This window comes from Colossoma macropomum, unplaced genomic scaffold, assembly GCF_904425465.1.
Source record: "Colossoma macropomum unplaced genomic scaffold, Colossoma_macropomum, whole genome shotgun sequence".
Classification (NCBI taxonomy): domain Eukaryota; kingdom Metazoa; phylum Chordata; class Actinopteri; order Characiformes; family Serrasalmidae; genus Colossoma; species Colossoma macropomum.
Genome location: NW_023494795.1, coordinates 30,144,239 through 30,162,174, shown reverse-complemented (window position 1 = coordinate 30,162,174; position 17,936 = coordinate 30,144,239). Strand labels below are relative to the sequence as shown.

Here is a 17,936-nt window from a genome sequence, read left to right as displayed (position 1 = left end):
AACGTTGGTCAGGAAGGTAACCATTTTTGTGCTAACCAAACCCGTATTGCCCTATTTAAATATTGAAAATGCTTTTTGGTGTCTAGTAAACATGTTGCAATGTATAAGATGACTATTGATGACTGTTCAGCCTCAGGCTATCATTTCTCCTGTTTGTAGCATGTACACTTCAGGAGAGTCATTTAAAATCACTTGAGAAAACACAACATATCATGCATAGACATACAGGAAACCATGACAGTGAGATTTTGTGTGTGTTTGTGTGGAGGAGGTGGTCTTCTTTAGCCCCTCTGTCTGACTAATAAACGCATTGTGCTGTGTCAGCAGGCAGGTTTATCTAGAGTGAAACCATGTGAGCTCCACTCTTCAAGAACCTGTTCACACTTCAGCTTTACAGCCGTGTGAAGGGTTTAAATGATGTTAACATTAACTTAATGTCATCTCTGTGATTAGTTGCTGAACCCTGCAGTAAAGAGTTCAAGTGTGTTCCAGAGGCCTCAGCTTTACTGATAACACATCAGGAGGGGTCAATAAGACAAGCTTTGGATCTAGGTGTATAATGGAGTAGTCTGGTCAGAATAATTGAAACAAAATAGCTGTTCAAATTAGTGCAGAACACCGCAGGATATTAAGGCTTATTACATACTAAGGCTTATTATTTAGTAACTACAGGGACTTCAATGATAACTGATTGAGCTGTTCTTAGGTTATATAAATGTATATAAAACTTTGGGCATGCTGGTGGGCCCTGGCAATTTAAGGGGTTAAATAATGACCCAATAATGACTTCAGCAGTATACTTCTAGGGGTGTAGTTTTTGGTGGGACACTGCAACATTGGTGCCCACTGTTAAAACTAATGTAATCATGAAAATTAATGTAGACTAACAATGGGAATGAGTGTAGAGCAACCACAGAAATAGGTGTAGTGCAATTATGAAAATAACCGTTTAGATCATATATGGAATAGGGGTACACTAACCATGGAATTGGGTGCGGTGTAACCATGGAAATGAGTCCAGTATAACCAATGAAGTGTGTGTGGGGCATAACTATGGAAATAGGTGCGGCGTGGCCATTAAAAATTGATGTAGAGTAACCCGTGTGAAGTTTGAGGCATAATCACCCATCGCCAGGTGTAGCATAATGGGTGTAGCACAGCCATGGAAATTGATGTAGCACAACCGTAGAAATTAGTGAAGTATAGTGAAGTATAACTATGGAAACTGATGTTGCGTAACCATAGAAATGTGTACAGCGTATCTACGTAAATGAGTACAGCGTATCAATGGAAATAGGTGTAACACAACTACGAAAATTAGTGTAGTCTAACCATCAAAATGAGTATAGTGTAACTATGGAAACTCATGTAGCGTAACCACAGAAATGGGTAGAGCGTATCCATGGAAATGGGTGTAGTGCACCCAAGAAATTGGGTGTGGTGTAACCATGAAAGTGATGTCAAGTAAATATGGTAATTATGTAGCATAATTATAGAAATAGGTGTGGCATAATAATGGAAATGATGATTCAGAGTAACCATGGAAATGTCTGTTGATTAACCATAGAAATTATTGTGCTGTAACTATAGAAATACATGTAAACATGGAAACCAGTATAAAAATAGCATAACCATTTGCGAAGAAAAAGCCTTTCTGTTTAAAATGATAAAGTATTGCAAACTGTCAAAGAAAACATTCTTATGTATAAAACATACTGAAAAGCTGTTTGTCCCCAGACTTTTGATGGGCTGTGTATACAGACTGATATCCCATACATGTTTATTTCTCAGTATTTAACTCTGAACCTTAACTCATAAGCAGTTGCTAAAGCTAGCCATAAACTATACGTTACCCTATAGACATTCCTATAGAAATCTCAGTCAGTAAGAGGGCTGTATTAAAGCCTGAAGTGCAGCTGTTTCCAGCAGGTGTTGATGGGTGAGTTATTAGCCACAGCGCTCTTCTTGCTGGCCGGCTTAAACTGGGTCAGAGGGTCGTGAAGTAATGGGTGAGGAGGTCTTATTTGGGATTGTGGACTCCTGTTCATGTTGACCCTGGTCATTAGCACAGTCTGCATCTCTCCATCTGATGGGTCAAACTGGTTCTGGAGGAGGTTTTTCAGAACACCTAATGTGTCTGAGGTGCTTATTTACAATGAAGTACAAATGCAGTTGACAGCATTCAGTTGCTCTTTTAAACTTGCATTTACATACAACTGGACAGATTACCTTAACATGCATTCACTTACTGGGTGAAAAGAATGCATTCTACCAAAAAATCAGCGAATGAATTATAAATACTCATAAATATGAAAGAGATTCTGAAGCAAAATGGCCCCCAAAGAATTTTACCTTCATCAACATTCCATATAAAACTCAGAAGACACGTGTAGGTTCACTGGTGGTTTTGGATAGTAAATAAAATGGCTATATTTGTGTTGTAGACATGGTGACCCCTGGTTCCTATCAACACCACTGTAAAGAAATCTGAGTCAGTAAGTTTGTCTGCAATGAACCATTTCACACCAAACCACTCTGAATGACTTTGTTTACATCTCAGTGACTGTATTATGCAGGTGTTTAGTTGCAACTTTCCAAATGTTGGGGGATTTATTTGGAAATTCCCTTTGTGATGCCTTAGCTTGGCATTGTTTCAGTCAGAGGAAATTCTCCTGCTCTCTGAAACGCTGTTCAAACAGCGAGCTGATCAGGTAAACAAGAGCCTTACTGTCATACAGATCCAGCTTAGTCTAATACAGAAGACAGGCTGCTGTTATGATCACTACTGGAGTTAACTCAGCTAGTGGAGATGAGCTCAGCCTGATATAAAGAGGCTTCCTTGAAAGTAGAAGAATAAAGCCATCTCTGTCTGAAGGGCAGAGCTTCTTTCAGTGTTAAATCGTCAGATCTGATTGTCAGTTCTCAACTGCCATGCTTCTTAAATGAACAGCAGAAACTCAATCTTAAATTATACAATGTAGTATAATAGAGGGAACCCTCTGCGAGCATTACAGCACTACTCTTTTTTCATTGTTTTGGATGGAAACAAATTGGTTAAATTCTTGACACTTCACTGGCTGTGAAGTTGAGCAGCAGCCTAATCAGTGAGTTGTTAGAAATGTAAAACAGCGGCGGCAGCTCTTTACCAAAACCCAATAATAGAGTCACTGTGAAACTGCTACATGGTAAACCATATGCTAATATGTCTGTCATAAGCTTTGAGTAAAGCAGGCAATGTCTTTTAGAAGCTTCAAATATCTGTGTTCAATCTAGAACAGCCAAAAATGTAGCCTAACACTAATAAACTATAAGAATCTCATAGGAATAGCAGCAGAAGTTAGCGCTATCATAAAGTTTTTCTCTTTATGTTATGACCCAGATTTGATGTTTAGGGCCTGAATGGTTTGCCACTGTACCGCAATATTGTAACACTGTGAGAGGAGCTATCCAAAACTATGATTTTGGTTTCAGTTCAGTTTTCTTATTTTTATTTATTTCTCTTCATAAAAAGGTAGTTTGTGTTATAATGTGTTGTTCTCATATGAAATGGTGTTCAGCTTTACCAGTTTAGCATGTATTGCTGTATTGCATATATAATGATATAAGGTTTTGTTCGGCCTTATAAAGCGAATCCATGAAAAAAATTACCAATTAATGGTGTATTATTGGCAATATTTTTACCAATATCTATAATCTTGCAGGAAGTAAATATATACGCCAATATTATCGGCCAACCAATACATCAATCAGGCTATTTACATCCACCATGACTTTTTAAAAAGACCCTAATAATATGCAGAATTACTAAGGTTTTAAACATTATGGTTATTGCTTGGTTTTATATACAGTGTGTCATTAAAACTGGTAACTGTCTACACTCTACACTGTCTACAATCTCTAAGTGCTGTAACATGCACTTGATTAACACAGACCATAGATTTGATGTGTTTTCCTGCACCGGCAGAAAAACTGAAAACTTAGTGATCCAAACAAAAGAAAAGTTCTGCCCTTTGTCTTCTATTATAAACTTTAAATGCTTTGAGTCAACAGGTTCTGAGCACAGGGAAGAGTGTATAAAGAACCATCCACTGCAAGGTCCTTTAGGGAACCTGAACTTGTTCTTGTATTGTATCGCTTTCTGACATCATTATTTTTAGCATGTAGTTTCTTCATACTCTTTCTGCCTGTTTCTCACTTTCCCTTTCTCTCTCTCTCTTTCTCTGTCTATTTCTTTTTGATGTTCTCCCCCTCTTCTCTTTCTTCTCTGATGGTGAAGAAGATTGATGTGATGACCACAGAAAGGGAGAGCTGTTTTAAATGCTTTTTTATCGACTCTCTGGTCTGCTCTTGTTTCTCTGGGTCAGGAAGGGGGAGGGGTCATGGAGTAAATATTCCCTCTGTTGACCCCCAAGGCTCTGGAATGCCATTTCAGGCCAAACTCCACTTATTCACAGCTTAGACAGCAGAGCACGTGGCTGTGGTAGTGGACTGACCTGGGTCCAGTCCAGCTCACTAAGCCCCCCACTGCTTAAGTGGCTTAATTTTACACCAGAAACAAAATTACAGCTTTGATAATATTATAATCATGATAGCAAATTTACACATTGAAAGCATTAGAGATAATGATCTGCATCTTTATACAGAGTCATTTACATACATCAGTCTTAAAGGCACAGTGGCAAAACCAGCCCGTTTAATTCTAAAGGCCCATCCAAACAGTGGGAATGTATGTATGTATGTAATAAGCCTTAACACATACAAAACACAACATTCAGACAATATAATTTGATATCAATGTATTTGAGTTGTGTGATGTAGTTTATTATATTCAGTGGATTGTTGTCAGAATTCTGTAGGGGAGAACAGGGCATAAACTAACACAGGGTACAATGTGACATGGATTTTTGTGTAGTTAAACAGGTTCAAGTAGAACATGCACTAGACAGATATTTCTTCAGATTCACCCTGAAGGCTGTTTTAATACCATAAAAGTAAATTAAAAGACACTAAAACAACTGTTCAGGAGAGGTACATGCAGGGAGTTGTAGGGCTAAATAATCCCCAAAGAAAACTTTTTTTTCCCAGATGTTTCACTATTTTACCGTCATAAGCATGACATATAAAAACTGAGAAGGTATGTAGGTTCTCTGGTGGTTTTGCTTAGTAAATATAATGGCTATATTTGTGCTGTAGACATCACAACCCCATGGTTTCTATCACCACCAGTATATTAGTAATAATAATAATAATAATAATAATAATAATCACCATCATCATCACTTTTTCATTACTTTAATCATCGTCTTGATGACTGTAATATAGCACCATTGTGAAGTGTGTGAGTAACTCACACTGAGAGCTATCTAGGCTAAAGGGCAGCCTCCACATGGTGGGGTTAGTTTAATACAGTGTTAAAACTAAGCCTTCTAAAGTAAACAGTGAGAGAACTCCATATCCCCCATATAACTCAACACAATCATTTTCAACACGAAATAAGGTTTTATGCACAAATTCACCAAAAACATTCTACAGATGTAAATAAAGTGTATTTTAATTTGATTGTGATGATATTTGTAATGATAAACATTTGCCACCTTTGACCCAGCCTCTTTTCAATAATATTTATTTGGATGAATGTGTTTTTCTGTATTTGGGATGGAAAGCTTGTTTGGTTCCAAATAGTATTGAAAGCTTGTTTTTGCATCCATTTTCCAGACGTTTTTGTGATTATTACAGCTAGCCCCTCCATCTGTTACAACTAGCCCCATCTACAGGCTTAGTTGAGATGTTTGCACTCTGCTTTCAGCTGAATTGTTCAGGAATGGTTCTTTTCATTTTCATTTGTAGCAGAGGAAAGTAGTTTGCTTATATAAAAAAGCATAAATATTACTCAAATACCTTTAAAATGACTTGGCAAAAACCAAAATGTCCCGTTCGCTCTTAAAGCTTGTCCATTCTAGCAAGCGTTGCTATGAAACAACACATTTGTTGGTGGAGCACGAACAGGTCAGTTGAATTAATTGTAAGTAAGTATTTTCAAAAGAATTATCAAAATCTCTGCTGGCTCTCATGCTTTTGGCTTGTTTTGTAACTTTGAGAAGGCAGTAATTCTCTGCTGTGGAGTGTGGCTGAAATCTTGGAACATTTTCAGTCAAAAACAGAGAACAATAAACATTCCTCATGTCTCTAAAGAGGCAGTGAAAAAGCTAAAGGCTGATATGGCACTACTGACTTTTGTACACAGAAAGACAGTCAGAGAGAGAGAGAGAGAGAGAGAGAGAGAGAGAGAGAGAGACTGAGACTTTGAGACAAACTCTACTCTCTCATTTGGAACTGAGGCCAGAGGTTTATGCTTCTTAGTAATTTGGATGTGGTTTGAGGGGGATATGATGAGGATGTGAGTTGCTGGGTTTAGCTGAGTGTTTCCCACCAGGTTCAGTGGGTGAAATTGTTGACCAACCACTCTTACAGCACTTTTTCTCTAAAGCAGTCTGATACGGCACGGTGCAGTTACTATTCCAAATCCAGAACTATCTGTACCCTTAATGTCCATTTTTCACCTAATAATAATTATAATAATACCTGTGAAAGTGTGTTTCACTGACCATTGTATGACACTTCTGTGATGATTGTGTTTGACCAACCAGTGGTCTCACTATTTCTACCTCCACCTATATGTGAATGTTCAGTATTCATGGTACCCCAGCAAGAAGGGTAACTAAAACAAAAATCACTGTAAAAGTTTTTTAGAGAAACTTACTGAGTCAAAATTGTTCACAGTGGTGGTCTGAAGTATTTATTTTGTCTTTTCTACATCACAGAAATGTATTGCATAACAAGATTATGAATATACTGAGCGCCTGATACATTATTTGATGGTAGTTTTGCAATAATATTTTACATAACTTACATAACTACTTAAGAAACTTACAAGACGTCTAAGTTCACTGGTGGTTTTGGTTAGTAAAAGAAAGAGAATGAAAAATGAAACCCAAAAAACTTTTTTTTGAGTTTTACCACCATCAACATTCCAGAAGACAAAAACTCAGAAGACTCATACAGTTTCTCTGGTGGTTTTGAATAGTAAATAAGACTACTAAGCTATATTTGTGCTGTAGACATCCTGACCCCCTGGTTCCTCTCATCACCACTATAAAGAAATCTGAGCCTGCAAGTTTCTCTACATGAAACCATTTAACATCAAATCACTCTGAATGAACTTTATTTATATCTCAATGAATTAATTATGCAGAAATGTTCTGAAAAATTCCCTTTCAAGTAACTTCTCTGAAAACATCCTGAGTAATGTGTACTCGAGTCACTGTGGTTAGCTATGTTTATCTGACTGAAGTAATTAAAAATAATCCAAGCTAATCTACTGTCGTTATCAGAACAAAACCTTGGATCGCTTTTTACATGCTTTCAAAATACCAGCCACACTTTATTATGTGTGAAAAATTCTGATGAACAGGCCAATATAAATAGTCCAAGATGGTTTAGAACAACATCTCCTTACATTACCTCCCAGTAAAAGTTAAGAATGTTTTTTTCTCCTCATGTAAAGTTGATGTGAGGTTTTGTTTCAACAGCGACGATAATTCAGCTGTAGTACTCTGTCCAGAAGAAAATCGCTGTAACTGAAGTGTAGCATAATATGACTGTTGTACTGCAGTAAATGCATTAAATTCTTAAAATCTGAGGATCAGTTGAAGTAATGCATTCTGTCTTAAAAGAGGCTGAATGAAATAGACAGTCTCTGAATAAATTACATAATAGTCCAACATGACAGCATGCTGTTTATTAGGCAAAAACTATACTGGCAAACTGAGGATAATTGGCTCACAATAGACCAATTAGACTATTAGGTCAAACTGGATTGCAAAATGTGTTCACATTAAACTGCATGTATGTGGGACCACACTATAGCTATATTCAGCAGTTACTGAATAATACATCTTGAGATTAATAACTGAATATTACCTTACATTTAAAGGACTAAACTGTTTATTAACAGCTCAGTTCAGTTTGTCTTTAAGCCCAGCAGTATAGAGTGAGATTTTAGCAGTGGAGAATGTTGGAGAACCTATTAGTACTAGGCCTTCAGAACAAGCCATAACTGTCAGAAACTCAGAAAGTTTCTGCTAGCACCCCATGAGATTTAGAATAGTATGTTAGTACTAAGCTAATGCTGGTGGAACTCATTGGCTGTTCTAGATTAAACACAGACATTTGAAGCTTGTAGAAGATATTCAATTAGTTGTGTTTGATGTGTGTAACAGACATTAACATATATGTGACCTTGTATGTTGCAGTTTTACAGGGAAGAGTCCTGATATAGAACCGCCATTGTTTTCCATTTCTAACAACTTACTAAAACTTGGTTAGTCAATGGCCTAAAAATTCTACAGTCATAGACAAATCTAGACCTTCCAAAGACCTAGAGTGACATTTTTCACATGAAATTCATGCCACTCATTTAAAAACAAAAAACATGATTGTCACTCCCTAATTATGTTGATAGTTCATCTAACAAATGAGGCCTTCTGGCCAGCTCCTGAAGTACTACACAATGGAAGAGCTTGCTTGGATGTATCTACTTAGATACCACAAAAAAGTCTCCTTTAACTCCTTTATTTGTGACCAAATGTTAAAAATGAAGTAAGAATTTTGCTACAATACTTTCAGAATTTAAATGCAACAAGCCTGATGATTAACAAAAAATACAGAGATATATTTTTTAGTTCCAATAAATTTGACTTAGAAGGACTTGGGGGTTCCCTACAGAGTTTTTTTGTGGCCAGCAGCAGAATCATTTCTTCACTGTGTGATTGATGGTAACATACGCTAAGCGCTCTGTGTTAATGGTTAGTGTGGCGATTCCATAACAGTCTTACTCGCTGCTATTTTGGCGGTTTGATCTGCCGTCACATCGGAAGAACTGTTCTCAAACAGACAGCACTGATGCTGAGACATATTTCCACATTTTCTCATGCCATGGTCAGGCTTTGAAGTGCGTTCCAAGCCGGTGAGCCCATTCCAAGCTAGCTGGTGCTTGGAAAACACTTGGGTTTTGCTTTGAGCCTCTTCTCTTGGGAAAGTACAGCCAGGTTTTGTGGACTGACCGGTCATTTCATTAAAGTGCTGGTTACTCAGTTACTTTGTTTAAGCGTTGAGTGTGTATTTTACATGCTAATTCAAGTGCTGGAAATCAAAAGCTGCATGCTAACTGCCATTTGTGAGGCTAATACACCTTAAATAAACTTGAAGTAGACCAGTAAGACACACATTTGAGCTCCACTGGAAATACCACAATTCACAGATGTATTACAAAAGCATTGCAGAAACACTTCACATTAACCCCCCCACACTCTCTCTCTCGGTTTCAAAATAGAGCAGAAGCAGTGAGTGGTATGCTGGTTCTAATAGTTCTATTGCCTCAGTCTCTCTCTTTCTGAAGAGGAAGAATGCAGCTGTTGTCCCTTTGGGTGAAAGAGGGGATGCCATGCTTGGCAGCGTTTGACCTTTGCCCCCTCTTACCCCCCGTCTCTCTCTGTCCCTTTGATTTGGAGAAATAGAGTCTACCCCCCACAAAGAGGCTCTATTCACTCCACTGTCACTGCAGCAATGCACACAAAGATGCATGGAGCCCTCCCCCCGCCATAAACACAGCATACAGTGAAAAATAACCTCAACACTTTCTCTAAGCCCCTCAGCTCAGTGTCTTTAGTTCATGGATTTACAATGGGCTTAATTGGGAAGCACTGTAACTGTTAATGTTAGGGGGACGTTCTACTGATTTTTCAAAATTTCCACATAATTAAATGGCTAAGAATACAGAATATGTCTGTATATTTCTGTACAGTGAACCATTTCACTTGAAGAAAAAAATGGTACTCCACTTTAAATTGTGAATGCTAAATGCAGAACATTAGTAATACATGCATTAAACATGCATTTTAAATCATTCATATGTTTTTTAAGCTTCACTCTTCGATGAATACAGTGTAGTTTCAATGTAAACAGTCACTTTTCTCCTTCTATTATCTACACTATTAGAAATAAAGGTTCTGTGCAAACAATGTAAATGTACCCTCAAACGTACAACAGTGGTTTAAGGTTCAACTGGGTACCTTAAATAAGTTTTTCCCAGTGGAAAAGTACATATTTGTACATTTTTATGACCTAATGTTTTAAAACAGAACAATAAAATCAAAAGCCTGGAGATGAGATGGGGTGTGTGGAGTCAGTACAACTTAGAAAATATAATTTATCTGATTATGGTACAATTATGTTCCCTGACTAGGCACTGAGATGTACCCCTGAGGGCACCACCCCAGTGACAAGAGGGGCACTGGCCCAGTGACAGTTTAGTGTCTTTATTTCTGACAGTGTATGAATGGTGCTAGAATAACAATCCTACACTCTTAAAAGATAATGTGCAGAATGTGTTGCTTAAGGTTCCATATAGCACCAAAAATGATTTGTGATTGAAAATAATTGATGTTATAACAGTAGCAGGACCCTTTTTGGTACTATATAGAACCATATACAATGCATTCTCCATCAATCTGGAAAACAATTTCACCATACAAAGAACCGTTTAAGCATGCAGATGGTTCTTTGAGTGCATATGGTTCAATATAGAACCGCTATCTTTACTAAAGAACCCATGAAGAACCCTCTTTTCTATGAGTGTAGACATACTCCACACTGTATAGAAAAGTTTGAACATTATGTTTAAAATTACATTTGTCACATTCTAGCCATCAAATAAATGTTACTCGCTAAGAGTCATTAGCATTTTAACGTGAAGGCAGATGAGACAAAATGGGCTTGTAAAAGGTGCATCTGCTTGGGAAAGACAAACGCCATCTGTCGCCCTGCCAGACAAACAGTGTGGTGTTAAAAAGCTGCATTTTGAAAAGCTGCAGTTGCTGTTTCTGCACCTTTAGAGCAACTTAGCAAGCAGTTGCTAAACCCTTGAGGTAGCAACAAAGCACAACAGGGCTGAAGAAAAGACTGAGCTGTATGTGTTTTGGGCATGTATGTGTGAATGATCTCATAAGTGTGAACTACACTGACGTTTGTCTGAGTTTTAGACAGGCACCTGTACCAGGAGCCTCAAAAATGTTTCAGGAAGGAGCTCATCTTTACCAAGCAAGACTTTAGCAGTGGACTAGATAACTTAAAGAGGAATTTCATTCATTTTTTTAAAAAAGTTTTGGCCTAAAACACACTTTAAACACTTTCATCAAAGACACCAAGTGTTTTAGTCAAGGAAAACTTTTTTCCTTCCCTATCAGATTTTCCACTATTTTAACATTATCAACATTACATATAAAAACTCAGAAGACGTGTAGGTTCACTGGTGGTTTTGGACATATTGCCTATATTTGTATTATAGACATTGTGACCCCTGGTTCCTGTCACCACCACTGTAAAGAAATCAGAGTCATCATGTTTCTCTACAATGAACCATTTCACACCAAACTACTCTGAATGGCTTCGTTTACATTTCAAAGACTGAGCTGAAATGAAAAGTTGATGGAATTCCTCTTTGAAAAATTGGGGAATTTCACTTTAAGTCTAAACTCAAGCTTGTACAATAGGAGAAAACATCACTAAAAAAAGGGAACCATTAAAAATGCAGTAATGCATTCATGTGTGCATCATTTCCACATGAATACAAAATATTACATTAACACAGTTATTGCCAAAAGTGTTTAAACTGAAATACAACTGCAGTGATGCAATATGTTTTGTTTATGTGGAAACGAGATACACTTTTAAATTAAATGCATTACTTTATGTTGTTTTATATTGGACAGTCTTTACTTTAGGTTTAAGTTATTCAGCTTTATTGTAGTTGATCTTTTCCGAAATAGAAGCAGAATGCATTACAGTATATTGTGTCTCATATGAGCTGCTTTGTTAAACACCCTGAGGTTCTGAATAAATATCCTTTATTGACTCAGCGTACTAGTGTTTGTTCTAACACTCAAACGCTGTGAAAATAGGCGAGCACCTCAACACTCTCACTGAAAGAGTCTCTCTGTGTGACCCCTTTCTCTCTCTCTCACTCTCTCTCTCTCAGGATTGGACGATAGTCTCCAGCAATACATCCTGAACTTTGAGAAGGAGAAGATAGATGGTGAGCAGCTGCTGAAGATTTCTCACCAAGACCTGGAGGAGCTGGCTGTGAGCCGCATCGGGCATCAGGAGCTCATCCTGGAGGCTGTAGACCTGCTTTGTGCCCTGGTCGGTACTGGAACCCTGGGGTTAACCTGAAATGTGGAAAGTGAAAATATTTCTAAGCAAGCTGAAGATAGATTATGTAGCTGCTGTAGCTGGCTAATCGCCAAGCCACAAGTTAAACTACGCTATTCACAAAGTGGACACTGTACCAACCTAGTTAGCTGGCTGACCACCTTGCTCCACCTGCTTCTAATCTAATAAACAATTGTGGACATTATGAATTAGTCTTTATTTTGTCTCCAGAAAACTCTGGATAAGATGGGTGGTAGAATTATTTTCCTTTAGGTCCAAACATAGAACTCCGCTTTTCCCCTAGTCATCTTCATCCTCACAGTGTTCCACCAGAAACTGGTGATGACGTACCCTTCACTTAAGCAACCAAACTCAACCAAAGATTTACATACAATCGATCAACTAAAACAGAGGTCGGCAACATGCTGCTCTGGAGCCACTTGCAGCTCTTTTACTACCCTGTTGCAGCTTCACAGCAGAATTAGATTTTTAGGTAAAAATAAAATAATCCTCCTTTGCAGTAAAATAAAGGTTTGCTGGTTGTTCTAACACAGTTTTAACAAGAAATGATCTTAAATGCTGGAGTTAATGTAGACTATATCTGCTCATACACCCTTATAATCAATAATCTCGTCTAGCTAGTCGCTAACGAAACGGGAAAGCGAAAGATTTAAGACGAACATCAATAATTTGGAGATGGACAGGCTTATTTGCTTTTAGAATCACTCCAGCTGGTTTCCTGGCATGTTTAATCTGCAACGAGAAACTGTTACACTAAAACGTCACGAAGCTGAAGTCAGTTTATCATTCGTCAGATGTCAAATTTTCCTGTTCCAGCTCAAATGGTGCAGCACTTACATTCTGCCCCCTCAGTCACCATTTAAGGTGGAACAAGAAAATTTGAACAAGAAGCTGTTGAATGAGAAGCTGACTTCAGCCTCGTAAAAAGTCGAACGTTGAGAGACAATTAACAAGAAACTTTTGTGGAAAAGTTTCCCGCCAGAGATGCGAGAAAAGCAGCAATAGCTGAGCTAAATCTTAAAGCAGAGCAAAGTAAGTCTGCATTTTTAGCCTATACTAGTACGTTAGCATATACTGAGGCATATTTACAGCCAAGATGATAAAATAGACATAAACTGTTGTGGCTCCCAAGGTGATTTGATTTTTGTTGAAAGGACAAAATGGCTCTTCTTAACATTTAGGTTGCTGACCCCTGAACCAAGACATGTTTGGTGTCTGAACTTTCCTGATTAGCCTGCTGAAAAAAAAACAAAAAAACAAAAAAACAGTACAGCTGGTTTATGCTAATATAGTGCTGGACTGGAGCTGGTTTAGCTTCCCAGCATACCAGCATTCAAAACACAACATATACTGGTTTTGGTGGTGATCAGCTATGCTGGTCTATGCTATTTTTACTAGCAGAGTAGTTTTGCACTGGAGCTACAAAGCTAACATAGCTAACAATTAATGGAAGCTCTTAGCCCACCAGTTAGCACACAAGCGCCTCAAACTGTGTCAAGTAATCTCTAATAGACTTTCCTATGTGGTTTCTGACACTGTTATCTATTAATATTAATGTACAGCTAACAATAGTAGCAGCCATCTTAAAGCCTGAATTTTGTCCATAATTGTGTCCATTTCAATATCATACAGTGTTGCAAACTGCATAAGCAAGTCTATTTGAGAGTAGTAAACAACTCAGAACAGCTTTATGAATATTAGAGTGAGGTTTATGTCCAGTATAGGGTGGAGGCGAGCAGCAAAAAGGAAAGCAGGGATTTCCCAGAAAGTCCGGTCAGCTGCCTCTCTTTCTATCATTCTGTTTTCCTGCCTTTGCCTTGGACCTCCTCAGTCAGGGGCCTGCTAGCAGGAGTTCAGTCTCTTTTCTTACTTTAGGATTTATGGTACTTTGAACATGATTAAAGGGCCAGAGGAGTTCTCTAGCTGTAAAGAAACCACCTGCACTGAGCATAATGTTATAGTCCACACAGGAGGCTCTGTGTTTGTGTGTGTATGTGTGCGGCTAGCAAGCCTTGAGTACAAGCAGTGCTGAGCTAAAACACTCAGTCAGTGTTTGCTGCTGCTTTGTGCTGATACTGTATGCAGTATGAATAGGGCCTGATTGAGCACTTAGGGGAACCTTAGCTGGAGTTATCAGTCCCTACTATCTATTGTAGAGCTATGCTGAATGGACCCAGTACTGATGGAACACTATGTATGATACTGTGAATCTGCATGAGTGGCAGTGTTTACTAGGCATGGGTGACATCAGGATACACTGCTGTTCAGAATAGCTCTTTATGAATTTAGGTGTGCTAGGAGGAGAAGTATGAATCCAGTATAAAGCACTATTGGAGCTAGATTAGCTTTACTAGTCCTTATTATGTTATGCAAGTTAAACTGGCACAGGATAAAGTATCTATGTAATTATAGCCATGATTAAAAGGTCATAGCATAGATATTCACATCAGTGTTACACCACAGGACAAACTCAATAACAATAACAACACGGCTGTGTCTTTTAACAGGTTTTGTTATCCTGTTACAGTGAGGTGGATTGGAACAGTACTAATATTATTGAGAGAGTGCCACATTCACACAATTATTACAGTCAGACTGTAAAAACTACACACACTGCAGATTCATACTGGATCAGACTATAAAAACTACACATATTGCAGATTCATACTGGAACAGGCTGTAAAAACAACACACTGGAGATTTATACTGGATCTGACTGTGAAAACTACACACACTGCAGATTCATACTGGATCAGACTGAAAACTACACACACTGCAGATTCATACTGGATCAGACTGAAAACTACACACACTGCAGATTCATACTGGATCAGACTGAAAACTACACACACTGCAGATTCATACTGGATCTGACTGTAAAAAGCTACACACAGTACACGTTCATACTGGATCAGACTGTAGACACTAAACATACTGCAGATTCATACTGCATCAGACTGTAAAAACTACACACAGCACATTCATACTAGATCAGGCTGTAAAAACTGCACACACTACAGATTCATACTGGATTTTAACCAGTCTATATGTAAATGAGCCTTGTAATCAATCATTTTTTCTGGGCTATCAGCATCTTGACCAATCACAGTCCAGATGAGTGATTCTGTAAGTTTTATGAAGTATTCAGGAAAGGAAATTATTTAGGTAAAAATTACATAGGCCAATGGCAAAGTTGTCAGTGCCTGGGAGTACAAGAGAGCATGATTGTCCTCTCTCTCTCTAGCTGGGTAGGGTGGCCCTCCCTCTCCCCTCATCTCTCAGCATGGTGCTAGCCAATGCTGTCCTGCCGGTTAGCCGATGTTGCAGAATAGACAGTTAACATTCTCCTCCAAGCATGTTGAGCTTTTCAATGTCATTGTGTTAGCAGCAGTTAGAAAAGATGCAGCAGTGCATCACACAATACTAGGAATTTGTCCAGAACATGCAGAACTAATATACAGTAGACTTCCATTGAATTTATATTATGTGAAGCAGACATTGTATTTTTCCCCATAAACTTTCTTACATTTCCCCGAGGCCACTTTAAGAGTCTGTAATGTCTGTGCGGTTAAAGGCACATGGTAGAGGCTCAGAGGAAATGAACAGGGTGCAGTAATATGGAGCTGGAATAGACATTACATGCTCAGTGTAGAGCTGGTGAGGGGAATGAGGCTGCGGCAGGAATGTTCTGGAAGATATCTCCTGGAGAGCAGGAAACAGATGTGACCCACCCACCTGTCAGAAAACCCCCCGCCCTGCTCACACATTTATGCACAGTGTGCAAAAGCAGGAAAACGTGTCATGCCATTGTTCCCACAGTTTCCGTCCGTTGGAGTCGGGTGAATTGTTCTGCCGGTTACTCGGTGCTGTTCATGTGAGAGTTAGTGGCCAGCCTCTGTTCCGCTACAGTTGCTGACTATAGCTTCATTCCTAATTTAAAATATACTTTTTTGTCTAGCCACTCCTACTTGCTTGCAACATCTATTCCCATGTAGCAAATTTCTAGCTGACTGTGGACTGAAATAATTCTGTCTGATTCAAATCATAGACTGAAAAAAATTCTATCTGATCTCATCCATTGACTAACAGAACTTTGCCTTATCCTGACGGTAGACTGATAAAGTTCTGCTGGACCTTGACGATAGATTGACAAAATTCTGCCTGATTTCATCCATAGACTGACAAAATTCTGCCTTATCCTGATCGCATACTGACAAAACTTTGCCTGATCCTGACTGTAGATTGACAAAACTTTGCCTGATCCTGACTGTAGATTGACAAAACTTTGCCTGATCCTGACCGTAGACAGAAAAAGTTCCACCTGATCCCAGCCATAGACTTACAAAGCTCTGCCTTATCCTGACTGTAGATTGAAAAAGCTCTGCCTGATCCTGATCATAGACTGACCAAATTCTGTCTAATCCTGACTGTGGACTGAAAAACTTCTGCCTGTTCCCAACCGTAGAATGACAAAGTCCTGCCTTATCCTCACCATAGACTAACAAAGCTCGCTCTGCCTGTTCCCATCTATAGACAAACAAAGTTTAAAAAAATGTCCAAAAAAGTAAATTAAATTGCAAAAAATCTAAATAAAAGGACCTTAAACAGGATAATGATGAAAAGACATAAATCATATGTCTCTAGGCTCTTCCAAGGCCAAAGTCTTGCCCCTGGCGGGTCAGTTCTGGCTTCTCTCATGCTGTCTATCAGGAGGTATTTGATCAGTCTGGAGGAGGTGGCATTCTTCTGAAGTCAGATGATAACTGTGCGTCTGCCTGGTCTGATGGTTGGACCGCTGGAATGCGGTGAGGTTTTTAGCCGCAGGGTCGTGAGAATGACCCGCGGCTCAGTCTGCTGTCACACGCTGTTACTGCCCAGAGAGTGTGTTTGCTTTAGTCTGCTAATGTTCATTGGAGTGGAAGATATGCTAAAGTGAAAGAAAGGATTTAGACATTGATAAGTCAGGAATGCGTGAAGGTGCTGATAGTGGTAAGATTAGGCCAATACTAGCCATTAATGTGTTTGATTTTACTGTAATAATTGATACAGTTATTTTTACAGAATTATGGGGTGGAGACTGATAACCTGAAGACCTTGGTTGGCCGGATGAGGGCAGCGTCTTATAATCTGCACAACTGCGCTTCAGAAAGAAGGAAAAATCCCTCATATGATAGCAGCAGTTCCAGCAAACCACCCAATGAGTTCCTTACGGCGGTGGTGGAGCTTATAGGAGCAGCGAAGAGCATGCTGGCCTGGCTGGACAGGTACATAAAACGTACATTCAGGTTTTGACTAAGGCCTCTTTGAACACTCTTTCAATGCGCTCACATCATCAGATTGATCTGCTTGACGAAGGGGTCTTAAGCACAAACCACATCACAAAATGTTCTACTGGACGTTGAATTACACATTTCCACCAGAGAGGTCTCCAAATCCCCAAAACGTACTCAGTGTAGTTTCAATAGACGAACAACATACAACATTTTACAAATATTTTCGGTAGCAGTGAGATATAGAAATACTGGTTAAAAATATGCTATTTCCTTTGATGTCCAGCCCTGGTCATCACTGATAGGCTTTAACAGTGCCAGTAATTTGCTGTACTCAAAAAAACTTGTAACACAGTCCTCAAAACCTTGGAGAAATGT

General features: G+C 38.7%; 1 protein-coding gene across 1 annotated transcript in view; it reads left to right on the top strand.

Annotated features, from left to right (window-relative positions):
* The window catches only part of LOC118816273 (connector enhancer of kinase suppressor of ras 3-like), a 75,770-nt gene that overhangs the window by 4,032 nt on the left and 53,802 nt on the right, over positions 1 to 17,936 (top strand). Inside the window, exons 2-3 of the mRNA XM_036582799.1 lie at positions 12,095 to 12,258; positions 17,350 to 17,552. Of these exons, the coding sequence (XP_036438692.1) occupies positions 12,095 to 12,258; positions 17,350 to 17,552 (367 nt within the window). The remainder of the gene's footprint in view (positions 1 to 12,094; positions 12,259 to 17,349; positions 17,553 to 17,936) is intronic.